Source organism: Pseudophryne corroboree, chromosome 2, assembly GCF_028390025.1.
Source record: "Pseudophryne corroboree isolate aPseCor3 chromosome 2, aPseCor3.hap2, whole genome shotgun sequence".
Lineage (NCBI taxonomy): Eukaryota > Metazoa > Chordata > Amphibia > Anura > Myobatrachidae > Pseudophryne > Pseudophryne corroboree.
In genome coordinates this window covers 772,143,822-772,166,579 of record NC_086445.1, presented here as the reverse complement: position 1 = coordinate 772,166,579, position 22,758 = coordinate 772,143,822, and the positions used below count along the sequence as shown (strand labels likewise).

Below are 22,758 nucleotides of genomic sequence, written 5' to 3'. Positions count from 1 at the left end.
AAACACTCCTGAACCTGCCCCGCCATCACCTGAAGCAAGAGGTGGTAACAGTGGCGGAACTAGCGAGCAGTGGGCCCAGCAACAGTGCCGTAACTAGACATTTTAGCACTGTGTGCAAGAAACGGCATCGAAGCCCCACCCCTACATGCAAAAAAGGGGCAGTGCGCTCCGTAGGCGCGCGCAAAAATACATAGTGGCGTGGCTTCGTGGGGAAGGGGTGTGGCCACAAAATAATACCAATTCATAAAACGGTGCACAGTAGTCTCCATTATTCAAATTACGCCGCACAGTAGCACCACTACACCAGGTAGAGACCCTTTTTTTACCTTACGGCGGACAGATTCCTCTTTTTACACATTACGGCAGACAGCGTTTACTTTTTTTACACATTACGGCAGACAGCGTCCCCCTTTTTACACATTACGGCAGACAGCGTGCACTTTTTACACATTACGGCAGACAGCGCCCCCCTTTTTACACATTACGGCAGGCAGATTCCCCCTTTTTACACATTACGGCAGACAGCGTGCACTTTTTACACATTACGGCAAACAGCGCCCCCCTTTTTACACATTACGGCAGGCAGATTCCCCCTTTTTACACATTGCGGCAGGCTGATTCCCCCTTTTTACACATTGCGGCAGGCAGATTCCCCATTTTTACACATTGCGGCAGGCAGTCCCAAGAAAGACAGAAAGAAAGACAGAAAGAAAGACAGAAAGAAAGAAAGACAGAAAGAAAGACAGAAAGAAAGAAAGAAAGAAAGAAAGAAAGAAAGAAAGAAAGAAAGAAAGAAAGAAAGAAAGAAAGAAAGAAAGAAAGAAAGAAAGAAAGAGACAGAAAGAAAGAGACAGAAAGAAAGAAGAATTATACTTAACCTCTCCGCTGGCTCAGACTCCTCGGTGCAGCTTCTGACGATTCCCGGGCAGTAGAGAAGGAGGAGGAGGGAGGTGGAGGAGGGAGCTGCAGCAGAGCTGTGTCATTGGTGGAGGCGCTGCTGCTGCCCCTCTGCTTCACTATAGGCTGTTCTTGGAAGACAGCCTATAGTGAAGCAGAGGGGCAGCAGCAGCAGTGCCTCCACCAGTAACAAAGCGCTGATGCGGCTCCCTCCTCCACCTCCCTTCTCCTCCTTACCCCCGTGCCGCTGCGCTCCTCTCCTCTCCGGGCGGCTGTGTGCTGCGGGCAGCGGTTGCCCGCAGCACACAGCGGCATGTAATAAGTCAGTTTGACTCATTACATGCTTTGGGCCCCTGGACAGAGGCGGGCCCCAGTGCAACGCACTGGTTGCACTGGCGGTAGTTCCGCCTCTGCGTGGTAACGAGGTGAAATTCAACACTCTATATGCTTCAGAGGATGGAGGAGCAGCAAAAGGCCATTCAAGCCTATACATCAACCTACGATATAGGCGGGTGTGGATCATTAGATCGACAGTGTCTTGGTCGACAATGTTTAGGCTGACCACTATAGGTCGACAGTCACTAGGTTGACAGGGTCAGAAGGTCGACATGTTCTAGGTCGACAGGTCAAAAGGTCGACATGAGTTTATGTTTTTTGGTGTCGTTTTCTTTGTAGAGTGACCGGGAACCCCAATTAGTGCACCGTGTCCCCTCGCATGGCTCACTTCGCTCGTCATGCTTCGGGCATCGTTAAGTATGAAAAAGTAAAAAAAATGATTTTAATAAAAAACTCATGTCGACCGTTTGACCTGTCGACCTAGAACATGTCGACCTTCTAACCCTGTTGACCTAGTGACTGTCGACCTACAGTGGTCGACCTAAACATTGTCGACCTAGACACTGTCGATCTTCAGACCGGATCCCGATACAGGCAAAGGAGGGGTAATGCACCTGACTCAAGCGCAGTGGAGAATGATTTCCATATTGTGCAAGGTTCTCCAACCCTTTGAACTTGCCACACGTGAAGTCAGTTCAGACACTGCCAGCTTAAGTCAGGTCATTCCCCTCATCAGGCTTTTGCAGAAGCAGCTGAAGAAATTGAAGGAGGAGCTAAGACGGAGCAATTCCGCTAAGTATGTGGGACTTGTGGATGGAGCCCTTCATTCGCTTTTCCAGGATTCAAGGGTGGTCAATCTGTTGAAACCAGAGCACTACATTTTGGCCACCGTGCTCGATCATAGGTTTAAAGCCTACATTGTATCTCTCTTTCCAGCAGACACAAGTCTGCAGGGGTTCAAAGACCTGCTAGTGAGAAAATTGTCAACTCAAGCGGAACTTGACCCATCAACAGCTCCTCCTTCATTTTCTCCCGCAACTGGGGCTGCGAGGAAAAGGATAGGATTTCCTAGCCCACCCGCTGGCGGTAATGCAGGGCAGTCTGGAGCGAGTGTTGACATCTGGTCCGGACTGAAGGACCTGCCAACGATTACTAAAATGTCTACGGTCACTGCATATGATTCTGTCACCATTGAAAGAATGGTGAAGGATTATATGAGTGACAGCATCCAAGTAGGCATGTCAGACAGTCCGTATGTATACTGGCAGGAAAAAGAGGCAATTTGGATGCCCTTGCACAAACTGGCTTTATTTTACCTAAGTTGCCCCCCCCCCCTCCAGTGTGTACTCCGAAAGAGAGTTTAGTGCAGCCGGTAACCTTGTCAGCGATCGGCGTAGGAGGTTACTTCCACAAAATGTGGAGAAGATGATGTTCATCAAAATGAATTATAAATTCCTTTGGGAAGACCTTTACCAGCAATTGCCTCCAAAAAGTACACAGGGACCTGTGATGGTGGATTCCATTGGGGATGAATTAATACTCTGAGGAGGAGGGGGATGTACACACTGAAAGAGGTGAGGAATCGGAGGATGAGGATGAGGTCGACATCTTGCCTCTGCAGAGCCAGTTTGTGCAAGGAGAGACTGAATGTTAGGCGCCGGGGTCCGCTCGGCCGTGCGGCCCGGCGCCTAGCAACCAGGGACGCCGTGCGCGTTCAGCCGCCGGCTCCCTGGCAACGCTAAGACGCCGGGCGCACGGAGCCGCTCTGACCTTAGCAACGGGGACGCCACGTTCAGCCGCGTTCCCCGTTGCTGGGTCTATTCTCATTACCCTGATTATGTGCTGGCCGTGCAGCATGCAAGCTGCACGGCATTTCTATTTGATTGTCCTGTCTGGATCCTGATTGGAGGGTGCCTGAATAAAGGCACCCTCAGGACTTCTTACAGACGCCGGTGATAGCTTCCTGTTTGCCTGTGTCTGCTGCAGAGAGTTCCCAGTCCCGGTCTTTTCGGTTGTTCCTGTCCTCAGAGATCCTGTACTCGGAAGTTACCATCTGTTCCTGGAGTCTGACCGAGCACCTTTAACATCTGGTGGTGTTCGTGAGTCGCGGCGCAGCCGTGTGTTGCGGCTTGTCCGCTTCTGTTTATTATTTTGTTTAATTGTGTTCTGGAGCTTTGCGGAGGATTCCGCTTCCACAGATCCACTCTGGTGTCCGGCGGTGCCGGATAGGAGTGTCGGATCAGTGGATCCTTGGTTGTCCTTTTTCCTGGCGGCTAGTCCGCACATACCTTTTGATTTAGTTAGTTAGCTTGTAACCCCTGGCCTGGTTGCTTAGTCAGAGGGCCCCTTGTTATCACCCTGTCTCGGACTTCCCCTTGTCTCCCATTAAGACCTGCGGGGGCATCGGGGTTGGGCAGACATAATCCGCCCTTCGAACGCGGCTGCCATGGGCTCAAGCAACCATAGTCTCGCAGGGGATTTCTGATAACACGGGCGAGACAACGGAGTTAGGGCGCCAGGGGTTACTAGGCTATCCAGCTCCCACAACCAGCTTATTTTCCTGTACTCAGATCCCTGCCATAAGATCTCCTCCGGTCTGGAGTACAGGAATCATAACATTATCACCGGCCAACAAAAGAAAAGATTTAACTTACAGTAAATTTTTTCAATTTTTAGTTGGGAGATTTTTGTCGGCCTTATGAATCCCACCGGTGTTGGGCCAAACCCTGGCCAGCTTCTTGTTAGTCAGATTCAGGAACTTACTCAGATGGTTCAGGATCTGTCCCTCCGGGTGAGGTCACAGGAAGATCTGTTACGGACTTCCCCGAGGGTCATCCCTGAACCAAAAATGCATCTGCCTGACCGTTTTTCTGGGGATAGAAAACAGTTTTTTATTTTAAAGAATCTTGCAAACTGTATTTTCGTTTAAGACCAGTTACCTCAGGTACAGAGGCTCAGCGGGTTGGGATTATTATTTCTCTACTTCAGGGGGATCCTCAGACCTGGGCTTTTGGTTTAAAGACAGACGATCCGGCCTTATCGTCTGTAGACGCCTTTTTAAAATCTTTAGGGCTATTGTATGACGACCCTGATAGAGAGGCGTTCGCAGAAAGTCAGTTGCGTGCTCTTAGACAGGGTAGGAATCCCGCAGAGAATTATTGTACGGAGTTTCGCCGTTGGTCGAACGACTGTGGCTGGAATGACCCAGCCCTGCGCAGTCAGTTTCGCCTCGGCTTATCGGAATCTATAAAAGACAGTCTCCTCCAGTATCCCGCTCCTGAGACCCTCGATAACCTCATGGAGCTATCTATTAAAATAGATCGTCGGCTCAGAGAGCGGAGGGCTGAAAAAGGGGCATCTGTCGGGTCCTCTCCCTGGGTTCCTTCCATTCCTGTAGACATAGAGGAGCCTATGCAGATTGGTCTCTCCAAATTGTCTCCGGAAGAAAGAACCAGGAGGCAAAATTATGGTCTGTGTTTATACTGCGGAGGTAAGGGACATTTTGCCCGTAGTTGTCCAAACAAGTTGGGAAACTTCCTGACCAAGTGAATTGTGAGGGGGTTCACTTTGGTCTGCAGCTCATCTCCTCAAATAATTCACTGTTGGTTCCTGCTAAAGTTTCCTATGGCAGCCTCTGTTCCTCGGTCTCTGCTTTTGTGGACAGTGGAGCTGCAGGAAACTTTATGGATTTAACATGGGCCAAGGCCTTAGGTATTCCTCAGCTAACCTTCGGTAGGTGTATCACCATGCATGGTTTAGATGGGAGTCCTTTATCCAATGGGGTTATTTCTCTATGTACACCTCCTGTTTTGCTCTCGGTGGGAGCTCTGCATTCTGAAAAAATTGAGTTTTTCCTTACCCATTGTCCAGCAGTTCCTGTGGTTCTGGGTCATCCTTGGCTGGCCTTTCATAATCCCGTCATTGATTGGCAGTCTGGGGAGATCCTACAATGGGGTACCATCTGTGATAAAGAATGTATTACGCTTCCTATCCGAGTAGCTGCCGCCAGTTCCGCACATATTCCTGGGGAATACCAGGATTTTGTTGATGTGTTTTCCAAGGGCAATGCGGATATTTTGCCTCCCCATAGGCCTTATGATTGTGCCATTGAGTTAATTCCTGGTGCCACGTTGCCTAAAGGAAGGTTATATGCATTGTCTGGTCCTGAAACTGTGGCCATGAATGAGTATGTGAAAGAAAGCCTTGGGAAAGGGTTTATCAGGCCATCTAAATCCCCTTTAAGTGCAGGTTTCTTCTTCGTAGAGAAGAAGGATGGTTCACTCAGACCCTGCATTGACTTTAGAGCTTTGAATAAAATCTCAGTAAAGAATACTTACCCTCTGCCGCTGATCTCTGTCCTCTTTGATCAGCTACGTTCGGCTGTTATTTTTTCTAAGATTGATCTTAGAGGAGCATATAACCTCATCAGAATCAGGTCAGGGGATGAGTGGAAAACGGCATTTAGTACTCAGTCGGGCCACTATGAGTATCTGGTCATGCCATTCGGCCTATCTAACGCTCCGGCAGTTTTCCAGGATCTCATTAATGATGTGCTCCGTGAGTTTCTGGGAAGATTCGTCGTGGTCTATTTAGACGATATTTTAATATATTCTGACTCCGTGGAACAACATGTTACCCAGGTGCGTCAGGTGCTAAAGAGATTACGTGAAAATCACTTATATGCCAAGCTGGAGAAGTGTGAATTTCATGTCACGGAAGTATCCTTTTTAGGGTACATTATTTCCCCTCGGGGATTCCGAATGGAACCAAAAAAGCTCCAAGCCATCCTTAGTTGGGCGCAACCCACCAATTTAAAAGCAATTCAGCGCTTTTTAGGGTTTGCAAACTACTATAGAAGATTTATTCACTCTTTCTCTGACCTAGTTGCTCCCATTGTGGCACTTACTAAGAAGGGAGCAGATCCTACCAATTGGTCATGTGAAGCGGAGTTATCTTTTCAGGCCTTAAAACAAGCCTTTGTCTCAGCCCCTGTCCTTAGACATCCCAACCCAGAATTACCTTTCATTATTGAGGTGGATGCCTCGGAGGTTGGAGTAGGGGCTATCCTTTCTCAGAAGGATCCAGATTCCCTTGAGTTACATCCTTGTGCCTTTATGTCCAGGAAATTCTCATCTGCAGAATCCAACTACGATGTTGGTAACCGGGAATTGCTGGCTATTAAATGGGCTTTCGAGGAGTGGAGACATTGGCTTGAAGGAGCTACCCACACCATTTCAGTTTTGACTGATCACAAAAATCTTCAATACATTGAATCGGCTAAACGACTGAATGCCCGACAGGCTCGTTGGGCTTTATTTTTTACTCGTTTCAAATTCATTATCACCTTCAGACCAGGTTCCAAGAATACCAAGGCAGATGCCCTGTCACGCAGTTTCCTTCCGGTTCAAGACAACAGTCCTGTTACTCCCATACTTCCGCCTTCAGTCATTCAGGCAGGTCTCACACAGGATGTATTTTCCCAATTAAAGCTGCTTCAACATCAAGCTCCGGGAAATACTCCTGCTAGTCGTCTTTTTGTTCCTGAGTTTTTGAGAGCAACTGTTTTGGCGGAATTTCATGATAGCAAAGTTGCAGGGCATCCGCGAATCGCTAAGACTTTGGAATTAGTATCCCGCTCAGTATGGTGGCCTGGTCTTTCCAAAGACATTAAAGAGTTTGTTTTTTCGTGTCAGGTCTGTGCACAGCATAAAGTTCCCCGTTCTTTGCCTATTGGTCAACTTATGCCCTTGAAAGTTCCTCTTAGGCCATGGTCGCATATCTCCATGGATTTTGTGGTGGATCTCCCTCTGTCAGCCGGATGCCGAGTCATATGGGTGGTAGTGGACCGTTTTAGCAAGATGGCCCATTTTATTGCTCTTCCCCGATTGCCATCTGCCCAGGGATTGGCAGTCTTGTTCCTCCGTCATGTTTTCAGACTCCATGGGTTACCCACTGATATTGTTTCTGACAGGGGTCCACAATTCATTGCGCAATTTTGGAAGTCTTTTTGTGCTTCATTAAAGATGAAATTATCATTAACCTCCGGCTATCATCCACAATCCAATGGACAGACTGAGCGAGTTAACCAATCTCTAAAACAATATTTGCGTTTATACTCGGCCAAACTCCAAAATGACTGGTCTGAGTTTCTTCCATTGGCGGAGTTTGCTTATAATAATGCCTGTCATTCCTCCACCAATGTGTCTCCATTTTTTGCAGTTTTTGGTTTCCACCCCAGAGCTAATTCATTTTTTCAACATTCCTCTGTCTCCTCTCTGGCCCTGACCTCTCATCTTAAACTTATTTGGAAAAAAGTGCACCTGGCTCTCAGAAAAGCAGCTTTCCGGGAAAAAAAAATTTCTGACAGGCTCCGGCGGCCGTGCACTTTTAAAGTAGGAGACAGGGTGTGGTTGTCGACTCGCAACATCAAACTTCGACAAACCTCAGCCAGATTGGGTCCTAGATATATTGGACCATTTCTCATTATCAAAAAAGTCAATCCAGTTGCTTTCCGGTTACGTTTACCAAAAACTTTACGGATCGGAAATACCTTCCATTGCTCATTGCTTAAACCATATGTTTCGTCCAGCAGATTTCCTCGTAAAAAATCTCAGGGGAGATCACCAGTTAATGTACAGGGTCAGCAAGAGTTCTTGGTTGAGAAGGTTCTCGATTCCAAGTTGTCCCGGGGTCGGCTTTATTTTTTGGTGCATTGGAGAGGTTATGGGCCAGAGGAAAGGTCGTGGGTCCTGGATGAAGACCTTCATGCCCCAAAGCTCAAAAGGGCATTTTTTCGTGAATTTCCTCGGAAACCTGGCTTTAGGGGTTCCTTGACCCCTCCTCAAGGGGGGGGTACTGTTAGGCGCCGGGGTCCGCTCGGCCGTGCGGCCCGGCGCCTAGCAACCAGGGACGCCGTGCGCGTTCAGCCGCCGGCTCCCTGGCAACGCTAAGACGCCGGGCGCACGGAGCCGCTCTGACCTTAGCAACGGGGACGCCACGTTCAGCCGCGTTCCCCGTTGCTGGGTCTATTCTCATTACCCTGATTATGTGCTGGCCGTGCAGCATGCAAGCTGCACGGCATTTCTATTTGATTGTCCTGTCTGGATCCTGATTGGAGGGTGCCTGAATAAAGGCACCCTCAGGACTTCTTACAGACGCCGGTGATAGCTTCCTGTTTGCCTGTGTCTGCTGCAGAGAGTTCCCAGTCCCGGTCTTTTCGGTTGTTCCTGTCCTCAGAGATCCTGTACTCGGAAGTTACCATCTGTTCCTGGAGTCTGACCGAGCACCTTTAACATCTGGTGGTGTTCGTGAGTCGCGGCGCAGCCGTGTGTTGCGGCTTGTCCGCTTCTGTTTATTATTTTGTTTAATTGTGTTCTGGAGCTTTGCGGAGGATTCCGCTTCCACAGATCCACTCTGGTGTCCGGCGGTGCCGGATAGGAGTGTCGGATCAGTGGATCCTTGGTTGTCCTTTTTCCTGGCGGCTAGTCCGCACATACCTTTTGATTTAGTTAGTTAGCTTGTAACCCCTGGCCTGGTTGCTTAGTCAGAGGGCCCCTTGTTATCACCCTGTCTCGGACTTCCCCTTGTCTCCCATTAAGACCTGCGGGGGCATCGGGGTTGGGCAGACATAATCCGCCCTTCGAACGCGGCTGCCATGGGCTCAAGCAACCATAGTCTCGCAGGGGATTTCTGATAACACGGGCGAGACAACGGAGTTAGGGCGCCAGGGGTTACTAGGCTATCCAGCTCCCACAACCAGCTTATTTTCCTGTACTCAGATCCCTGCCATAAGATCTCCTCCGGTCTGGAGTACAGGAATCATAACACTGAATGCTACTTTTTTGGTGGGGGCAAAAACAAACCAGTCATTTCAGCCACAGTCGTGTGGCAGGGGTGGTATTTAGGATCCCAGCGCACAGTATACTGGCGCCGGAATCCCGACACCTGGTATACCGACACCTTTTCTCCCTCTAGGGGTCCACGACCCCCCTGGAGGGAGAATACACGCACCACCATGCACACAGCGTGGCAAGCACAGCGAGCCCGCAAGGGGCTCATTTGCGCTTGCCCAGCTGTCGGTATGCCAGCGGTCGGGATTCCGGCACCGGTATGCTGGCTCCCGGCATGCCATACTACACCCGTGTAGCAGACACTGTCGCTGAAATGTTTGGTTTGTTAAAGTGTGCATGTCCTGTTTATACAACATAAGGGTGGGTGGGAGGGCCTAAGGACAATTCCATCTTGCACCTCTTTTTCTTCTTTGCATCATGTGCTGTTTGGGGACTAATAGACAAAAAATATACTTGGCGCCTGATCCTTAGAACTGCTGGCAAACATAAATCTGGGACTGGACTGCAGCTTCCTAGTCAGGGCTATTGCAAATACCCTTATAGCAAGCAATCAAAATAATTAAAACCAAAGTTCCAATAGGAAGCGCTGTCCAGTCACATTCATAAAATAAAACAATGTATTTATTTTCACAAACAGAGCATATATGGCCATATAAAAAAATAAATATCAGGTTAAGATACAATTAATCATCACATAATCACATATAAATAAAAAATCGGATGTTAGTCAGTTAATAGACTTAAAATAAGAAACGGGCATGCAGTCTTGCTCACTATTAATGTTAATCATCCATTCGTATTAATGAGTTAGTCCATTGCTAATTGGATCCAGTATAGCAAACGTTATTCCTCAGATATCACTGGTAATTTAGCTCCTACCTCCCGTGGGTAGCAGTATGCGGGGGCTTTACAAAGTGGAGTCCAATGTTTATAACTGTTTAGAACTGATGAACAAGGTATCCAGCAAGGACTTACAGACCGGGGAGCGCTCCCTCTCCTTCCTCCCTTAGCAGCTTTTATGTAATTAGAACAGATGTCCACAGCAAAGTTTTCCATTTACAATAATGGCCACTTTTAAAGTTTAGATATCTATTCTGATCGACTTCCTTGATATGGGTTCTCGTATTCAACTTATTATCTACTACAGAGAGGGCTATATCAAGAAACGTTATTTCTGACTGATGTACTGTGCTCGTGAATGTTAATCCAAAAGTATTACAGTTCAGTGAAGCTACAAACTTAATAGAATTTAAATCCCAATCCCAAATCAAAAATAAATCATCTATATAACGTCCGTATAGGACCAGGTTCGCCCCGGACTCCGCCCATATATATTACTCCTCAAAACATCCCATTAAGAGGTTGGCGAAGCTCGGGGCAAACCTGGTCCCCATAGCGGTACCCCATGTTTGTAAATAATAATAATTATTAAACAAGAAATAATTGTGACTCAAAATATAATCAATTGAAGATAAAATAAACTTCTTTAAAACATCAGTATTAGTGTCATCTTGTGACAAGTAGTGCTCTACCGCCTGAAGTCCTAGTGTATGATCAATATTGGAATATAGCGACTCAACATCACATGTAATAAACCAATAGGTAGGTTTCCATTTTATCTGCTCAATAAGTTTCAAAAAACAAGTTGTGTCTTTTATATATGATCTTAATAATTTCACATGCTTCTGCAGAAAACTATCTACAAAATAAGACAGATTATTCGTCATTGAACGCACTCCTGATATTAATCGGTCTTCCGGGAGGGGATACTAAACTCTTATCGATCTTTGGAAGATAGTAAAATGTAGGGACTATCGGATATTGAGCAAGTAAAAAATGGTACACCTCCCTTTGGATGGCCCCTTCATCCATTGCCTTATCAAGCATATTTTTCAAATTACTAATGAACCTCTTTGTAGGGTTACCTTTCAACTTCCTGTAGTAATCCTCATTATTAAGTTGGCGATTTGCCTCGACCAGATAATCCGATGTATTAAGAAGAACAACCCCACCCCCTTTGTCGGCCTGTTTAATTGTCAACTCTGGGTCTGAGCAAAGATTTTTTAATTGCCAATCGTTCTTCCTTAGTGAGGTTATCTCTGATTATTCAAATTTTTTCCTCTTTATTACAAAGCACTCTAAAGTGATCCATTGTTGCCTTGAAGAAGAAGCTTTCAATGTAAGGTCATCTATATTGTAATGGATAAAAGTTGGACCTATTTTTAAACCTCACATTTCCACCCGATGTTTCCCTGATATCATATAATTTGATATTTGTAGGCACCTCAGTATCAAGGGTTTCTGTTTGGGGACTATTCTGTGTGACACTGCCTTGCAAGTCCAGGGGTAGTGCCGTATAAGTCCAGTCCGGTGGTGCTGTTTTGTGCTGCCATAAGTCCAGTGGTGGTGTCCTGTGCTGTATATTATTTACTCCAAATAAAAGGGTTATATACATTACTTACAGTATATTATTATCCATATAATTTTTACAGGGTTTGCCCTGTGTGGTGTAGGGGTACGCTCACCTGTGCTGCATATTATAATAGCTCCAAATAAAAGGGTTATTATCCAAATTAATTTTACAGGCTTTGCCGTGTGTGGTTTAGGAGTACGCTCTCCTGTGCCACCAATATTGTGCATCTATTACATCTGGGCCAATTCCAGCATGACCCATGTTGTTTGTGCCGCACACTTGAGTCGCTTTGCTTAATCATACAGCTACCTCGTTGCACCTCTTTTTCTTCTTTGCATGATGTGCTGTTTGGGGCCTAGTTTTTTTAAGTACCATCCTGTCTGCCACTGCAGTGCCACTCCTAGATAGGCCAGGTGTTTGTGCCGCACACATGTGTCGCTTAGCTTAGCCATCCAGCTACCTAATTGCAACTCTTTTTCTTCTTTGCATCATGCACTGTTTGGGGCCTATTTTTTAAATCTGCCATCCTGTCTGCCACTGCAGTGCCACTCCTAGATGGGCCAGGTGTTTGTGCCACACACTTGTGTCGCTTAGCTTAGTCATCCAGCCACCTCGGTGCAACCTTTTGGCCTAAAAACAATATTGTGGGTTTAAGGTGTAATTCCATTGTCGGACTCATTTTTTATTGCCCATTTACTGTGATTAAGCTTATATTTATCAACTGTGCCACACCACCAGTAGCTACAAAGAAATGCCAGTTGTCAATGGTTTTATTATTGACTGCTTATAATAGTCACATGAACTTTCCAGGAGCAGTTTAACAGCATACGGAGCCCACATGCAGTTTACAAGCGGGCCCCACCTTTCGTGGGACATTCATGAAAAGACTCTTTCCTGCTCCATTTTCGCAGTGCTTTCTGTAGTTTCAGAGGACAGGTAAGTATCATGAATGGGTGCAGGGCAGTGGCAGCTCCAGGGGTGGGGCTGCAGTGCAGTCCAAAATTCAAATAGGGGAGCCACACCTACTGCTACCAACTGTCATTCCAAACTGATTCACTGGCAGTTGGACTGCGCTGCAGCCCCACCTCTGGAGCCACCACTGGTGCAGGGTATCAGGTGTGGGCCTCCCCAGACCTAGTGGCCTATGTGCACTGTACACCCTGCACCTATTATAGATACACCTATGGCACTAGCCTCAACAACTGTCATTCCTAGATTTTATGTATCAAGTGGTCCCAACACCCACGGGTGTTGAGAGCCCCGTCGGGCCCTGGTAATGAACAGGAGGGTGTGGCCTAATAAATGTGGGGCTGCAAAGTGGCCCCGTGCGCTCCACAGGGGGCACCATTCTAATGCACAAGGGGGGGGGACAGGTGGGGGCACGTCAAATTCTTCCCAGTGATATTAGGAAAGATGACGCATGTGAATAAGAGAGCAAAGACTCTGGTACAGCTCCAGAGTCTTCCAGAGTCTTTGTTTTAAAACTGTGGGCGCCATCTTCCCTAAGTTATCAGTCAGAAAATGGTGCCAGCTTTATTTGTAGGTACATGCGCAGGGAGGGGAGCGGTTCTGGGCCTCTGCGAGGCACCTCCAGCAGCCCGGGCAATTAGTTTCCTCTTCCTCCTCTCGCCACCACTACTCACACCACAGATAAGGGAACCATATTTTTTTTTTTTATTGTTTTTTATTATTGTGGGTTTTTTTTAAAGAAGAATATTTAATGCTGTACACACAGAACATTCATTCTAGGAGACACTGAGGGGTAAATTTACTAAGATGGGAATTCTATTTAAGATGGGATGTTGCCCATCGCAGCCAATCAGATTCCAGGTATTATCTTCTAGAAGGTGCTAGATAAATAAGAAGTACAATATGATTGGTTGCTATGGGCAACATCCCATCTTAAATAGAACTAATTGTGATTGTTATAAGCCAAGTAAGGAATAAATATGCAGGATATAACTTTATACTATATCTTTACAAAGTTGGATAACCTAAGGAGATGTGTATGTCTCTGTTAGGCCTGCTCCCTGTCATATTTACTGCACAGATGTGTCCTCATACACTTAGCATCCATATGCCATAAGGTGCAAGAAATCCGGCGTAATTGAGATGCTCTGACTGGTGTACAGTATTATACAGTCTTTTTCTTAAAGTTGTGCATCTTATTAATATCACAGATGCAGCAAAACACCACTCACAGTGTACTGGAGATGCTGGCCAGCAGCTTTAACAGCACAGGAGTTCATTTAAACACATACATGGTCACCGATGAAGCACAACAGAACTTGGCATGAGAAAAAGCTGTGGCTGCTGCATTGCAGCACTTCATACACAGACTGACTGTCGCACACAGATATACAAATGCTGCACATACAGTTGATCAGTGTAATCTAGCAGAGTAGTTTTGTTGCTCCCAGTTGTTTTATTTATGCGAATGAGATGCACATCTTGGCCAGGAAAAGTGTTCCATTCCTGGTGCGCAAAGAAATGCTATTTGGCCTGTCTGAAGCCACAGTGTATGAGGACACATATGTATTAGTATCTGGGCCTGACCACATATCCAAGGATATTAGGTCTTACTCATTGCTAAGTATAATTATGAGAAGGATATCACACAATAAGAAGTTTGACAAAAGGCATTGGAAAGGATGACACAAAATAATGGTTTTTCCAGCAAAATATGATATATTAATAACATTTTAAAACTACAGTACTAAACTTCATGATGATTCTGCCTCTGTCCTTTACCTGGCCTAAAATATTACAGAATCAAGATAACACCTACCAGCACAGACAAAATACTACATACTGTACAGTACAATGTAAACATTTCAAGAACCAATTACTGTTTTGCTATATTGTATACAGGAAGTAGTTTTTTTGGGTGTGGTTCATCAAATCGGCACCATCTAGGTCGACAATGTTTGAGTCGACCACTGAAGGTCGACAGGCACTATGTCTACAGGGATGGATGGTCGACGTGGTTCCTAGGTCGACATGCTCTATGTCGACAGTTCACAAGGTCGACATGAGTTTTTAACGTTTTCTGGGTGTCGTTTACTCCGTATAGTGACTGGGAAGCCAAGTTAGTGCACCGTGTCCCCTCGCATGGCTCGCTACACTCGCCATGCTTTGGGCAAGGTGCCTTGCTCCGCTGCCGCTGCGCTTGGCACAGGTTACTATTCCCAATCGTATCCACATGGATCGTTATATATGAAAAATGAAAAAAATGAAAAAAAAAAATGTGAAAAACTCATGTTGACCTTGTGAACTGTAGACATAGAACATGTCGACCTAGGAACCATGTCAACCTTCCATCACTGTCGACCTATAGTGGTCGACCAAAACATTGTCAACCTAGGCAGTGTCGACTTTCAGACCGGATCCCGTTTTTTTACGTATTATTGGATCCTAAATGGTTAGTTAAACAATAACCAAATAAAGTGCTTCTCAAACCCAGTCCCCAAGGCACACCAGCAGTCCATAATTTAAGGATATTCATAATGGAGGACAGATGGGTTAACTTACACATGTAGCCATGCTCATCGTGGCTACATCTCCAGTGGACAGGCACTCTCGCCTAGCCATGCCGAGCTGCATATTTAGCTGCCCCATTCATTGCAAATGGGGAACATGCGCATCTAAGGCGCACATGCGCCGTAGATATGCACATGGTCACGCCCAACTTTGCCAAGATGTAGCCATGATGAGCGTGACTACATCTGTAAATTGACCGAGTTAGTAATAAAAGTGCCTGTGCTCAAGCATGAATATACAGTACTTAAAATCAGAACTGTTATACTCCGTTCAGATTGCAAATGCCAGGTCGTACCTGGGAATTGGAAACGGGTCCTTCCCGGGTGCAACCTGGCATTGAACCCTTTCAGACTGGCTTTCCGACCCGGGTCGGGTTGCCATCAGGGATCGGGATAGAGCCAGCACAGGAGCCGGCACTGGAGATTAAATCATCTCCGTGCCGCCTCTCCCTATGCTGTGAACAGGTACCGGGTCGCATCGACCCAGGTAACCCATTCACACTGCGCCTAACCCGGTAATAACCCTTCTTTATTCCCGGGTTTAATTACCGTGTCAGGTGACCCGGGAATTGACTCATTCACACTGCGCAGCGACCCGTGTCAATCCGGCTAAATACAGAGTTATTTGTGCAGTGTGAACGGGGTATTAGTATGCACTGAGGACAGAATTTGAGAAGCCCTGCCCTAACTTTGTCCAAACGCATCACTGCTTGAGCTTTTATCTGTAGTAATTATGCTCTTATTATTATTTTGTGAAAATTTTGATATTTCATTCAACTTAAAACTGAAGTGAAAATAATTCATTAGCACATCAATGATCATAATCAAAAGGTGAAAGGGACTGTATTGATCATTACCTCTCCTCTATACTCTACAGCCTGAATACCAGCATACACAGGCACAAAACAACTTGCCAAAAGTACCTGTAAAAAAAGAAGAAGAAAGTTTGTAATGTTACATATTTGTATACCGTTATATTTAGCACAACAACAGGGTCAGAGAGAAATAGCCATTTTCTACATGGTAAAGCTTCTATAATAACAATTCAGCTTAATTAAACAAAATAACCACAATCATGCTTCAAAGAATAAAGACAGTCAAATGCTGTACTATTCAGCTTTCCACAAGTGCAGGAATTCTAGTTCTGTACAGTGTTAGGCTGCGGAGATGAGCCTCGCCATCGCCTTGTTACATAAAAGGCATGAAATAGTAATAAGCTGGAAATTTCACACTAGTTCTCAAGTTCCTTTTTAGGCACTTTGCAATACATGTTTAAAAAAAAAAAAAAAGAAGAAGTCTTTCAGCCGCTAATACATAAATGCAATTCTACATTATTAAGTCGTGGCAGTGTCAAAAGAGACATTTAACCTTAAGTATATTCCTGTGACATGCCTGTACTCTGCTAGTCTTTCCAAAAGAAATGAATGTTTTAATGACTATGCAAGACATCTACATGGTCACATGCAGTCATACAAGACCCCAGTACACTATATTAAAGCTCTAGAAAAAAAATGACCGTGAGAGATTATTCTAGACTAAAATGTGCTGATCTATTCTATAACAGTGTAGACAGACAAAATATTACAGTAGTCAAGTGATCCTGACAGAAGGCAGCATGGTTTGGATTAGTTCTTTAAATTACGGATCCAATGTCACTAGCAGGTTAAATCATCTTCTTTGTTTCACTGGGGAAGATTTATTACAGGTTGAGTATCCCTTATCCAAAATGCTTGGGACCAGCAGTATTTTGGATATGGGATTTTTCCGTATTTTGGAATAATTGCATACCATAATGAGATATCATGGTGATGGGACCTAAATCTAAGCACAGAATGCATTTATGTTACATATACACCTTATACACACAGCCTGAAGGTCATTTTAGCCAATATTTTTTATAACTTTGTGCATTAAACAAAGTGTGTCTACATTCACACAATTCATTTATGTTTCATATACACAGCCTAAAGGTCATTTAATACAATATTTTTAATAACTTTGTGTATTAAACAAAGTTTGTGTACATTGAGCCATCAAAAAACAAAGGTTTCACTATCTCACTCCCACTCAAAAAAGTCTGTATTTCGGAATATTCCGTATTTCGGAATATTTGGATATGGGATACTCAACCTGTAATGGAGTTGATAGGAAGGGTAAACATATTACCTGTTTTCAGACCACTGCTTCAATTAGAAGGTCAATGGTGAGGTCTAATAATGTCATTTATCCAGTGAATTTACACACTTAACTGGCTAATTTATATTTCAAAAACCATCCAGAAATTGCCAGATTTTTCAAAATATAAAAATACTGTAAGTTTAGAAAATATTTTTAAAGACAAATATTTAATAGAGAAAAAATATATATACCTAGGGGGTGTTTTGCACCACCCTCCCCCCATTGTGTACATTGCCTCCAATTCCACAGTGTTAATACATTTCCTGGCATCAACATATTCCAAGTGGCATTACCTCACACCCACCTAGTGGTGACAGATCCATAGTGGTACAACTCCCCCCCCCCCCCCATCCCCCACCCCTTCCCCCAGCAGTGACCATAGGTCCCCCTGAATAAGTACTCCCTCCCCACTGGCATTGACTCTCCCTCCTTATGCAGAGTACCGTGAAGCATGCGTCAGGTGGGAGTGATCATCAGTCCACCATGCTGCAGCTGATCTCTACACCTGCAGAGAGAAGGCTCACAGTGCTTTTAGATTTCAGCGCATGCACCCCAGTATGTTGCTCGCACAGCATTTGGGTGTGCGATTTCAGCTGTTATGTCGGCAGCCAAAGATCATAACTTTACTGCCTTGGGGCCAGAGGAGAAGACCCATTCTGCATATCATGCTAGATAAGTGGTTAGTGCCCCAGTAGGTCCATCATACAGAGCACTTGCCAGTGACATTAAGCAGGATCAGACCGCAACTTCTTACATGGGAAGCTGCTGGCTGCTGCTCCTCCTATCAGTGTTGTGCTGGGAGTAGGGCACAGCTTCAGTGTGATATTTATTTATTACCAGTTATTTATATAGCGCACACATATTCCGCAGCGCTTTACAGAGAATATTTGGCCATTCACATCAGTCCCTGCCCCAGTGGAGCTTACAATCTATATTCCCTATCACATGTACACACAGACACATTCACACTAGGGTTAACTTTTGTTGGAAGCCAATTAACCTACCGGTATATTTTTGGATTGTGGGAGGAAACCGGAGTACCCGGAGGAAACCCACGCAAGTACGGGGAGAAAATACAAACTGTGATATCACAGCCAAGCTCTGAGGACTCGAGTACAGTATGCCCGCATGACTAAAGTATGAATCTGAGGAGGTAGCGGGCAATACTTCCAAGTTTGTATGGGGTTGTTTGCTCATGTTTGCTTGTGTAGGAGGGGGAAGTGGTGGTGGGAGAGACACCGCCTAGGCTACCAGTAGGGCTGGCACCATGTTTATATGTATAGTAATTTAATTTGCTATCTGTTGATTCATTTTTAACATTTGTTATTTTCATTGTTCTTTTCTTAACATTTCATGCGTAAAAAATAAGATTTTACTTACCGATAAATCTATTTCTCGTAGTCCGTAGTGGATGCTGGGGACTCCGTCAGGACCATGGGGAATAGCGGCTCCGCAGGAGACAGGGCACAAAAGTAAAAGCTTTAGGATCAGGTGGTGTGCACTGGCTCCTCCCCCTATGACCCTCCTCCAAGCCTCAGTTAGGATACTGTGCCCGGACGAGCGTACACAATAAGGAAGGATTTTGAATCCCGGGTAAGACTCATACCAGCTACACCAATCACACTGTACAACCTGTGATCTGAACCCAGTTAACAGCATGATAACAGCGGAGCCTCTGAAAAGATGGCTCACAACAATAATAACCCGATTTTTGTAACAATAACTATGTACAAGTATTGCAGACAATCCGCACTTGGGATGGGCGCCCAGCATCCACTACGGACTACGAGAAATAGATTTATCGGTAAGTAAAATCTTATTTTCTCTAACGTCCTAGTGGATGCTGGGGACTCCGTCAGGACCATGGGGATTATACCAAAGCTCCCAAACGGGCGGGAGAGTGCGGATGACTCTGCAGCACCGAATGAGAGAACTCCAGGTCCTCTTTAGCCAGGGTATCAAATTTGTAGAATTTTACAAACGTGTTCTCCCCCGACCACGTAGCTGCTCGGCAGAGTTGCAATGCCGAGACCCCTCGGGCAGCCGCCCAGCATGAGCCCACCTTCCTTGTGGAATGGGCCTTGACAGATTTAGGCTGTGGCAGGCCTGCCACAGAATGTGCAAGTTGAAATGTGCTACAAATCCAACGAGCAATCGTCTGCTTAGAAGCAAGAGTACCCAGTTTGTTGGGTGCATACAGGATAACAGCGAGTCAGTTTTCCTGACTCCAGCCGTCCTGGAAACCTATATTTTCAGGGCCCTGACAACATCTAGCAACTTGGAGTCCTCCAAGTCCCTAGTAGCCGCAGGTACCACAATAAGCTGGTTCAGGTGAAACGCTGACACCACCTTAGGAAGAAACTGGGGACGAGTCCGCAGCTCTGCCCTGTCCGAATGGACAATCAGATATGGCTTTTGTGAGACAAAACCGCCAATTCTGACACTCGCCTGGCCGAGGCCAGGGCCAACAGCATGGTCACTTTTCATGTGAGATATTTCAAATCCACAGATTTGAGCGGTTTAAAATGTGATTTGAGGAATCCCAGAACTACGTTGAGATCCCACAGTGCCACTGGAGGCACAAAAAAGGGGGTTGTATATGCAATACTCCCTTGACAAACTTCTGGACTTCAGGAACTGAAGCCAATTCTTTCTGGAAGAAAATTGACAGGGCCGAAATTTGAACCTTAATGGACCCCAATTTGAGGCCCATAGACACTCCTGTTTGCAGGGAATGCAGGAATCGACCGAGTTGAAATTTCTTCGTGGGGCCTTCCTGGCCTCACACCACGCAACATATTTTTGCCACATGTGGTGATAATGTTGTGCGGTCACCTCCTTCCTGGCTTTGACCAGGGTAGGAATGACCTCTTCCGGAATGCCTTTTTCCCTTAGGATCCGGCGTTCAACCGCCATGCCGTCAAACGCAGCCGCGGTAAGTCTTGGAACAGACATGGTACTTGCTGAAGCAAGTCCCTTCTTAGCGGCAGAGGCCATGAGTCCTCTGTGAGCATCTCTTGAAGTTCCGGGTACCAAGTCCTTCTTGGCCAATCTGGAGCCACGAGTATAGTTCTTACTCCTCTACGTCTTATAATTCTCAGTACCTTAGGTATGAGAAGCAGAGGAGGGAACACATACACCGACTGGTACACCCACGGTGTTACCAGAACGTCCACAGCTATTGCCTGAGGGTCTCTTGACCTGGCGCAATACCTGTCCAGTTTTTTGTTCAGGCGGGACGCCATTTCACAACCATGTGGAAGACTTCCCGATGAAGTCCCCACTCTCCCGGGTGGAGGTCGTGCTGAGGAAGTCTGCTTCCCAGTTGTCCACTCCCGGAATGAACACTGCTGACAGTGCTAACACATGATTTTCCGCCCAGCGAAGAATCCTTGCAGTTTCTGCCATTGCCCTCCTGCTTCTTGTGCCGCCCAGTCTGTTTACGTGGGCGACTGCCGTGATGTTGTCCCACTGGATCAATACCGGCTGACCTTGAAGCAGAGGTCTTGCTAAGCTTAGAGCATTGTAAATTGCTCTTAGCTCCAGTATATTTATGTGGAGAGAAGTCTCCAGACTTGATCACACTCCCTGGAAATTTTTTCCTTGTGTGACTGCTCCCCAGCCGTTCAGGCTGGCATCCGTGGTCACCAGGACCCAGTCCTGAATGCCGAATCTGTGGCCCTTTAGTAGATGAGCACTCTGCAGCCACCACAGAAGAGACACCCTTGTCCTTGGAGACAGGGTTATCCGCTGATGCATCTGAAGATGCGATCCGGACCATTTTTCCAGCAGATCCCACTGAAAAGTTCTTGCGTGAAATCTGCCGAATGGAATCGCTTCGTAAGAAGCCACCATTTTTCCCAGGACCCTTGCGCAATGATGCACTGACACTTTTCCTGGTTTTAGGAGGTTCCTGACTAGCTCGGATAACTCCCTGGCTTTCTCCTCCGCGAGAAACACCTTTTTCTGGACTGTGTCCAGAATCATCCCTAGGAACAGCAGACGTGTCGTCGGAGACAGCTGCGATTTTGGAATATTTAGAATCCACCCGTGCTGTCGTAGAACTACTTGAGATAGTGCTACTCCGACCTCCAACTGTTCTCTGGACCTTGCCCTTATCAGGAGATCGTCCAAGTAAGGGATAATTAAGACGCCTTTTCTTTGAAGAAGAATCATCATTTCGGCCATTACCTAGGTAAAGACCCGGGGTGCCGTGGACAATCCAAACGGCAGCGTCTGAAACTGATAGTGACAGTTTTGTACCACGAACCTGAGGTACCCTTGGTGAGAAGGGCAAATTGGGACATGGAGGTAAGCATCCTTGATGTCCAGGGACACCATATAGTCCCCTTCCTGGTTCGCTATCACTGCTCTGAGTGACTCCATCTTGATTTGAACCTTTGTATGTAAGCGTTCAAATATTTCAGATTTAGAATAGGTCTCACCGAGCCGTCTGGCTTCAGTACCACAATATAGTGTGGAATAGTACCCCTTTCCTTGTTGTAGGAGGGGTACTTTGATTATCACCTGCTGGGAATACAGCTTGTGAATTGTTTCCAATACTGCCTCCCTGTCGGAGGGAGACGTTGGTAAAACAGACTTCAGGAACCTGCGAGGGGGAGACGTCTCGAACTTCCAATCTGTACCCCTGGGATACTACATGTAGGATCCAGGGGTCCACTTGCGAGTGAGCCCACTGCGCACTGAAACTCTTGAGACGACCCCCCACCGCAGCGGTTTGTACGGCCCCAGCGTCATGCTGAGGACTTGGCAAAAGCGGTGGAGGGCTTCTGTTCCTGGGAATGGGCTGCCTGCTGCAGTCTTCTTCCCTTTCCTCTATCCCTGGGCAGATATGACTGGCCTTTTGCCTGCTTGCCCTTATGGGGACGAAAGGACTGAGGCTGAAAAGACGGTGTCTTTTTCTGCTGAGATGTGACTTGGGGTAAAAAAGGTGGATTTTCCAGGTGTTGCCGTGGCCACCAGGTCCGATGGACCGACCCCAAATAACTCCTCCCCTTTATACGGCAATACTTCCATGTGCCGTTTGGAATCTGCATCACCTGACCACTGTCGTGTCCATAAACATCTTCTGGCAGATATGGACATCGCACTTACTCTTGATGCCAGAGTGCAAATATCCCTCTGTGCATCTCGCATATATAGAAATGCATCCTTTAAATGCTCTATAGTCAATAAAATACTGTCCCTGTCAAGGGTATCAATATTTTCAGTCAGGGAATCCGACCAAGCCACCCCAGCGCTGCACATCCAGGCTGAGGCGATCGCTGGTCGCAGTATAACACCAGTATGTGTGTATATACTTTTTAGGATATTTTCCAGCCTCCTATCAGCTGGCTCCTTGAGGGCGGCCCTATCTGGAGACGGTACCGCCACTTGTTTTGATAAGCGTGTGAGCGCCTTATCCACCCTAAGGGGTGTTTCCCAACGCACCCTAACTTCTGGCGGGAAAGGGTATACCGCCAATAATTTTCTATCGGGGGAAACCCACGCATCATCACACACTTCATTTAATTTATCTGATTCA

At 46.2% G+C, this 22,758-nt stretch overlaps 1 protein-coding gene across 12 annotated transcripts in view; it reads right to left on the bottom strand.

Annotated features, from left to right (window-relative positions):
- The window catches only part of PNPLA4 (patatin like phospholipase domain containing 4), a 181,339-nt gene that overhangs the window by 19,813 nt on the left and 138,768 nt on the right, over positions 1-22,758 (bottom strand). For 11 of the 12 annotated variants that reach the window (XR_010240052.1, XR_010240098.1, XM_063955497.1 and 8 more), the window contains exon 5: positions 15,893-15,958. The exons of the other annotated variant lie outside the window; for it this stretch is intronic. Coding sequence is in view for 9 of the 11 variants with exons in the window: in XM_063955497.1 (XP_063811567.1) it covers positions 15,893-15,958 (66 nt within the window). In the remaining 2 variants the exon portion in view is untranslated. The remainder of the gene's footprint in view (positions 1-15,892; positions 15,959-22,758) is intronic. 12 annotated transcript variants of the gene reach the window in all.